General features: G+C 42.0%; 1 protein-coding gene across 1 annotated transcript in view; it reads left to right on the top strand.

Annotated features, from left to right (window-relative positions):
* Positions 1-62: 62 nt before the first annotated feature.
* The window catches only part of PPP1R37 (protein phosphatase 1 regulatory subunit 37), a gene marked incomplete at its 5' end in the record, with an annotated part of 31,056 nt that continues 22,671 nt past the window's right edge, over positions 63-8,447 (top strand). The window contains 2 exon segments of the mRNA XM_064701064.1: positions 63-100; positions 4,549-4,699. Of these exon segments, the coding sequence (XP_064557134.1) occupies positions 63-100; positions 4,549-4,699 (189 nt within the window).

Raw genomic sequence — 8,447 nt, 5'->3', positions numbered from 1 at the left:
AAAATTCCGGAGCTTTTCCCCAAAAATTTCAAGTTTTTCCCAAATTTTTGGTGTTTTTGTAGCTCAGGGCTGGCAGGCGGCGGCGCACATGATGAGGAAGGTGAGGATTCCCAAAAATCCTGGGATTATTCCCTGGAATTGTTCCCTGGAATTGTTCCCTGGAATTCCCAAAAAAATCCCAAGTTTTTCCCAAGAAAAATCCCAAAATTCCGGAGCTTTTCCCCAAAATTTTGGTGTTCCTGGGGGTTTTTGTAGCCTGGGCTGGCAGGCGGCGGCACACATGATGAGGAAGGTGAGGGTGCCCAAAAATCCCTGGAATTATTCCCAAAAAAAATCCCAAAATTCTGGAGCTTTTCCCCAAAATTCCTGAGTTTTTCCCCAAAATTTTGGTGTTCTTGGGGGTTTTTGTAGCTCAGGGCTGGCAGGCGGCCGCGCACATGATGAGGAAGGTGAGAATTCCCTGAAATTCCCCAAAAAAATCCCAAAATTCCCGAGTTTTTTCCCAAAAAAATTCCAAAATTCCGGAGCTTTTCCCAAAATTCCCGAGTTTTTCCCCAAAATTTTGGTGTTCCTGGGGGTTTTTGTAGCCTGGGCTGGCAGGCGGCCGCGCACATGATGAGGAAGGTGAGGATTCCCAAAATCCCTGGGATTATTCCCTGGAATTGTTCCCTGGAATTCCCAAAAAAATCCCAAAATTCCGGAGTTTTTCCCAAGAAAAATCCCAAAATTCCCGAGTTTTTCCCCAAAATTTCCAGGATTTTTTGAGTTTTTTCCTAATTTTTTTGGTGGTTTTGTAGCCTGGGGTAGAGGTTGAGCAGCTCACATGATGAGGAAGGTGAGAATTCCCAAAAATCCCTGGAATTATTCCCTGGAATTCCCAAAATTCCAGAGTTTTTCCCAAAAAAAATCCCAAAATTCCGGAGCTTTTCCCCAAAATTCCTGAGTTTTTCCCCAAATTTTTGGTGTTTTTGTGGCCTGGAAGGGGCAGGGATGGCTCAGATGATGAGGAAGATGAGAATTCCCAAAATTCCCCAACATTCACTGGAATTATTCCCTGAAATTCCCAAAATTCCCAAGTTTATTCCCCAAAATTCCCGAGTTTTTTTCCCAAAATTTCCCTGATTCTGGAATTTTTCCCAAAATTTTGGGGGTTTTGTAGCCTGGGGTGGTAGATGGCAATGCAGCTGATGAGAAAGGGGAGAATTCCCAAAAATTCCCAACATTCCTGGGAATAATTCCCTGAAATTCCCAAAATTCCAGAGTTTTTTTTCTCAAAATTCCTGAGGGTTTTTTTGCCAAAATTCCCAAAATTTTGATTTTTTTCCCCAAATTTTTGGGATTTTTGTGGCCCGGGAGGAGCAGGGATGGCTCATGCTCAGTGAGGAAGGTGAGAATTCCCAAAAATCCTGGGAATTATTCCCAAAATTCCCTGAAATTCCCAAAATTCACAAGGTTTTCCCCAAAATTCCTGGAATTCCCAAAATTCCTGAGTTTTTTCCCAAAATTTTTGGTGGTTTTGTGCCAGGGAGGGGCAGGAAGGGGAGAATTCCCAAAATTCCTGGGAATTATTCCCTGAAATTCCCAAAATTCTCGATTTTTTTCCCAAAATTCTCAAATTTTTTCCCAAAATTTCCCTGATTTTTGATTTTTTTCCCAAATTTTTGGGGTTTTTGTGCCAGGGAGGGGCAGGAAGGGGAAAATTCCCAAAATTCCTGGGAATTATTCCCAGAATTCCCAGAATTCCCAACATTCCCAACAAAGGTGGAACCAAAGCCCTTCCTGGGCTAATTAGTGCCAACAAAGGGTTAATTACCCAAACAAAGGGCGGGTTGTTGTTCTCCCAATTATCCAATTATGCTAATTATGCTAATTATGCTAATTATGCAAATGAGCTCCGGAGATCCCGATTTTCCGGTTCTTTCCCATCCCCCTCATTTCCCTTGGCAATTCCACAGGGGTTGGGATTGTTGGGAATTCTTTGGGAATTTTTAGGAATTTTTGGGATTTTTTGGGAATTTTTTTGTTTGGGAATTGTCAGAAATTGTCTGGGAATTTTTTGGGAATTCTTTGGGAATTTTTAGGGATTTTTTTGTTTGGGAATTGTCAGGAATTGTTTGGGAATTTTTAGGGAATTATCTGAAATTCTTTGGGAATTCTTTGGGAATTTTTTGTTTGGGAATTGTCAGGAATTGTTTGGGAATTCTTTGGGAATTGTCTGGGAATTCTTTGGGAATTTTTAGGAATTTTGGGGAATTTTTTGTTTGGGAATTCTTTGGGATTTTTTTGGAAATTTTTTAGGAATTCTTTGGGAATTGTTTGTTTGAGAATTCTCCTCCCAAATCCACCCCAAAATTCCCAAATTCTCCTGGGAATTCTGGGATATTTTCCCAAATTTCCTGGCTCAGATTTCCCAATCCCAAGCCCAAATCCCAGATTTTTGATCCCAAACCCCACATTTTCTGTCCTAAATCCATTTTTTTTGGTTATAAATCCCAAATTTTCTCTCCCAGACCCCATTTAATGATCCCAAATTCCCTATTTTTAATAAAAATCCCATTTATTTTGCAGACCAGCTGCCTGCAGTACCTGGATGCTCGGAACCCATCCCAAACCCCATTTTATTAATTTAATTAATTTAAATTTATTTATTTTTCAGACCAGCTGCCTGCAGTACCTGGACGCCAGGAACCCATCCCAAACCCCATTTAATTAATTAATTTAATTTAAATTAATTTATTTTCCAGACCAGCTGCCTGCAGTACCTGGATGCCCGGAACCCATCCCAAACCCCATTAAATTAATTTATTTATTTATAATTTATTTTATTTTTCAGACCAGCTGCCTGCAGTACCTGGACGCCCGGAACCCATCCCAAACCCATTTTATATATTTAAATTAATTTAAATTAATTTATTTTTCAGACCAGCTGCCTGCAGTACCTGGACGCTCGGAACCCATCCCAAACCCCATTTTATATAAATTTAATTTATTTATTTATTATTTTGTTTCAGACCAGCTGCCTGCAGTACCTGGACGCCAGGAACCCATCCCAAACCCCATTTTATATATATATTTATATATTTATTTTTATTTATTTTCCAGACCAGCTGCCTGCAGTACCTGGACGCTCGGAACCCATCCCAAACCCCATTTTATTTATTTATTTATATATTTATTATATATTTTATTGCAGACCAGCTGCCTGCAGTACCTGGACGCTCGGAACCCATCCCAAACCCCATTAAATTAATTTATTTATTTTTTATTAATTTATTTTTCAGACCAGCTGCCTGCAGTACCTGGACGCTCGGAACCCATCCCAAACCCCATTTTATATATTTATATATTTATTTTTATTTATTTTGTTTCAGACCAGCTGCCTGCAGTACCTGGACGCTCGGAACCCATCCCAAACCCCATTTTATATTTATATATTTATTTTTATTTATTTTTCAGACCAGCTGCCTGCAGTACCTGGACGCCAGGAACCCATCCCAAACCCCATTTTATTAATTTATTTATTTTTTATTATTTTATTTTATTTTTTCAGACCAGCTGCCTGCAGTACCTGGACGCCAGGAACCCATCCCAAACCCCATTTTATATATATATTTATATATTTTTTATGTATTTTTCCCCAGACCAGCTGCCTGCAGTACCTGGATGCCCGGAACCCATCCCAAACCCCATTTTAATTTAAATTAATTTAAATCTCATTTATTTCCCCAGACCAGCTGCCTGCAGTACCTGGACGCTCGGAACCCATCCCAAACCCCATTTTATATATTTATATATTTATTTATAATTTATTTATTATTTTTTGCAGACCAGCTGCCTGCAGTACCTGGATGCCCGGAACCCATCCCAAACCCCATTTTATATATTTATTTATTATTTATTTAATTTTTATCTATTTTTTTTCAGACCAGCTGCCTGCAGTACCTGGATGCCAGGAACCCATCCCAAACCCCATTTTATATATATATTTATATATTTTTTATTTCTTTTTTCCCAGACGAGCTGCCTGCAGTACCTGGATGCCCGGAACCCATCCCAAACCCCATTTTATTAATTAATTTATTTATAATTAATTTATTTTGCAGACCAGCTGCCTGCAGTACCTGGATGCCCGGAACCCATCCCAAACCCCATTTTATATATTTAAATTAATTTATTTGTTATTAATTTTGCAGACCAGCTGCCTGCAGTACCTGGATGCCAGGAACCCATCCCAAACCCCATTTTATATATTTATATATTTATTTTTATTTATTTTTCAGACCAGCTGCCTGCAGTACCTGGATGCCCGGAACCCATCCCAAACCCCATTTTATATATTTATATATTTTTTATTTATTTATTATTTTTGCAGACCAGCTGCCTGCAGTACCTGGATGCCCGGAACCCATCCCAAACCCCATTTTATATATTTATATATTTATTTATGATTTATTTTGCAGACCAGCTGCCTGCAGTACCTGGACGCCAGGAACCCATCCCAAACCCCATTTTATTTATTAATTAATTAATTTATAATTTATTTTCCAGACGAGCTGCCTGCAGTACCTGGATGCCAGGAACACGCCGCTCCTGGAGCCCTCGGCCCCGTTGGTCGCCCGGGCCCTGCGCATCAGCAGCAGCCTCGTGGTTCTGCACCTGGAGAACACCTCCCTGTCCGGGAGACCCCTCATGCTGCTCGGTCAGACACCAAAAACCCCAAAAATTCCAGAAAATCCCCAAATTCTGGGAATTCCCACTGGGGGAATTGCCGGGGATTCCTGGAGGGAGGTGGGGATGAAAGGGTTAAAGGGGTTTGGGAAGGGGAAGGGGTTTGGGAGGGACTGGGAATTGTTGCTGGGAATTTTCCTCTTTTTTCCATCTGTTTTTCCCATTTTTCCATCAATTTTTCCATTGGTTTTTCCCATTTTCCGATCAGTTTTTCCATCAGTTTTTCAATCCATTGTCATCCATTTTTCCATCCATTTTTTTCTCATTTTCCACCCCTTTTCCCTCCCATTTTTCCCCATTTTCCATCGTTTTTCCCTCCCGTTTTTCCCCATTTTCCACCCTATTTTCCATCAATTTTTCCCATTTTTCCATCCATTTTGCCACCCATTTCTTTCCCATTTTCCCTATTTTTCCACCCATTTCTCCCATTTTTCCATCCATTTTCCATCCAATGTCCCACCCATTTATTTCCCATTTCCCACCCATTTTAATCCATTTTCTATCCATTTTTCCATCAGTTTTTCCATCCATTTCCCACCCATTTCTCCCTTTATTTCCCATTTTCCCACCCATTTTGGGTCCTGCACCTGGAGAACACCTCCCTGTCCGGGAGGCCCCTCAGGCTGCTCGGTCAGACACCAAAAACCCCAAAAATCCCCAAAAATCCCGGAATTCCTGCTGAAAAAATTCCTGAAAATTCCCCAAAATTCCCCGAATTCTGGGAATTCCAGCTGGGGTGGGGCTGGGGGGAAACCCTGGGGATTCCTGGAGGGAGGTGGGGATGAAAGGGTTAAAGGGCTTTGGGAAGGGGGGAAGGGGTTTGGGAGGGACTGGGAATTTCTGCTGGGGATTTTCCTCTTTTTTCCATTGTTTTTTCCCATTTTCCCATCCATTTTTCCATCCATTTTTCCGTTGGTTTTTCCCAGTTTCGGATCAGTTTTTCCATCAGTTTTTCAATCCATTGTCATCCATTTTTCCGTCCATTTTTTTCCCATTTTCCACCTCTTTTCCCTCCCATTTTTCCCCATTTTCCATCGTTTTTCCCTCACGTTTTTCCCCATTTTCCACCCTATTTTCCATCAATTTTTCCCATTTTTCCATCCATTTTGCCACCCATTTCTTTCCCATTTTCCCCATTTTTCCACCCATTTTCCATCCAATGTCCCACCCCTTTATTTCCCATTTTCCCACCCATTTTGGGTTCTGCACCTGGAGAACACCTCCCTGTCCGGGAGGCCCCTCATGCTGCTCGGTCAGACACCAACAATTCCCCAAAATTCCAGAAAATTCCGGAAAATTCTGGAAAATTCCAGAATTCCTGCTGGGATGGGGCTGGGGGAATTGCCGGGGATTCCTGGAGGGAGGTGGGGATGAAAGGGTTAAAGGGGTTTGGGAGGGACTGGGAATTTCTGCTGGGCATTTTCCCCTTTTTTCCATCTCTTTTTCCCATTTTTCCATCCATTTTTCCATCCATTTTTCCATTGGTTTTTCCCAGTTTCGGATCAATTTTTCCATCACTTTTTCAATCCATTGTCATCCATTTTTCCATCCATTTTTTTCCCATTTTCCACCCTTTTCCCTCCCATTTTTCCCATTTTCCACCCTTTTCCCTCCCATTTTCCCCCATTTTCCACCCTATTTTCCATCAATGTTTCCCATTTTTCCATCCATTTTTCCATCAATTTTTCCCATTTTCCATCCATTTTTCCATCAATTATTTCCCATTTTTCCATCAGTTTTTCCACCCATTTTCCATCCAATGTCCCACCCATTTATTTCCCATTTCCCACCCATTTTGGGTTCTGCACCTGGAGAACACCTCCCTGTCCGGGAGCCCCCTCATGCTGCTCGGTCAGACACCACAAATCCCAAAATTCCCCAAAATTCCCAAATTCTGGGAATTCCTTCTGGGGTGGGGCTGGGGGGAAACCCTGGGGATTCCTGGAGGGAGGTGGGGATGAAAGGGTTAAAGGGCTTTGGGAGGGAGTGGGAATTTCTGCTGGGAATTTTCCTCTATTTTCCATCTCTTTTTCCTGTTTTTCCATCAATTTTTCCATTGGTTTTTCCCAGTTTCGGATCAGTTTTTCCATCAGTTTTTCAATCCATTGTCATCCATTTTTCCATCCATTTTTTTCCCATTTTCCACCCCTTTTCCCTCCCATTTTTCCCCATTTTCCATCGTTTTTCCCTCCCGTTTTTCCCCATTTTCCACCCTATTTTCCATCAATTTTTCCCATTTTTCCATCCATTTTTCCATCAATTATTTCCCATTTTTCCATCAGTTTTTCCATCCATTTTCCATCCAATGTCCCACCCCTTTATTTCCCATTTTCCCACCCATTTTGGGTTCTGCACCTGGAGAACACCTCCCTGTCCGGCCGGCCCCTCATGCTGCTCGGTCAGACACCAACAATTCCCCAAAAATTCCAGAAAATTCCGGAATTCCAGGAATTCCTGCTGGGAAGGGGCTGGGGTTGGTTCTGAGGATTCTGGAGGGAGGTGGGGATGAAAGGGTTAAAGGGCTTTGGGAGGGACTGGGAGCTCCTACTGGGCATTTTCACTGGTTTTCTCATTTTTCTGTGCATTTTTCCCTCCTTTTTTCCCATTTTTCTGACCTTTTTTTCCCATTTTCCATCCATTTTTCCATCAATTATTTCCCATTTTCCCATCCATATTTCCATCCATTTTCCACCCATTTCTCCCATTTTTTCCACCCATTTTCCATCTGGTTTTTCCCATTTTTCCATCCATTTTCCCACCCATTTTAATCCATTTTCTATCCATTTTTCCCTACGCTTTTCCATCCATTGCCCCCCCATTTCTCCCTTTTTTCCCATTTTCCCACCCATTTTCCCATCCATTTTCCCACCAAATTTTTCCCATTTTCCATCCTTTTTCCCATTCATTTTCCCACCCATTTATTCCCCATTTTCCCCATTTTTCCACCCATTTCTCCCATTTTTCCATACATTTTCCATCCAAATGTCCCACCCATTTATTTCCCATTTCCCACCCATTTTGGGTTCTGCACCTGGAGAACACCTCCCTGTCCGGCCGGCCCCTCATGCTGCTCGGTCAGACACCAACAACCCCAAAAATTCCAGAAAATTCCGGAATTCCAGGAATTCCTGCTGGGAAGGGGCTGGGGGGAAACCCTGAGGATTCTGGAGGGAGGTGGGGATGAAAGGGTTAAAGGGGTTTGGGAAGGGGAAGGGGTTTGGGAGGGACTGGGAATTGCTGCTGGGGATTTTCCTCTTTTTTCCATTTGTTTTTCCCATTTTTCCATCCATTTTTCCATCCATTTTTCCATTGTTTTTTCCCAGTTTCGGATCAATTTTTCCATCAGTTTTTCAATCCATTGTCATCCATTTTTCCATCCATTTTTTTCCCATTTTCCACCCCTTTTCCCTCCCATTTTTCCCCATTTTCCACCCTATTTTCCATCAATGTTTCCCATTTTTCCATCCATTTTTCCATCAATTTTTCTCATTTTTCCATCCATTTTTCCATCAATTATTTCCCATTTTTCCATCAGTTTTTCCACCCATTTTCCATCCAATGTCCCACCCATTTATTTCCCATTTCCCACCCATTTTGGGTTCTGCACCTGGAGAACACAAATTCCGGAATTCCTGCTGGGGGAATTGCCGGGGATTCCTGGAGGGAGGTGGGGATGAAAGGGTTAAAGGGCTTTGGGTGGGGAAGGAAGGGATTGGGAA

This window comes from Zonotrichia leucophrys, unplaced genomic scaffold (assembly GCF_028769735.1).
Source record: "Zonotrichia leucophrys gambelii isolate GWCS_2022_RI unplaced genomic scaffold, RI_Zleu_2.0 Scaffold_319_59616, whole genome shotgun sequence".
Lineage (NCBI taxonomy): Eukaryota > Metazoa > Chordata > Aves > Passeriformes > Passerellidae > Zonotrichia > Zonotrichia leucophrys.
This window is presented reverse-complemented; position numbering and strand designations above follow the sequence as displayed.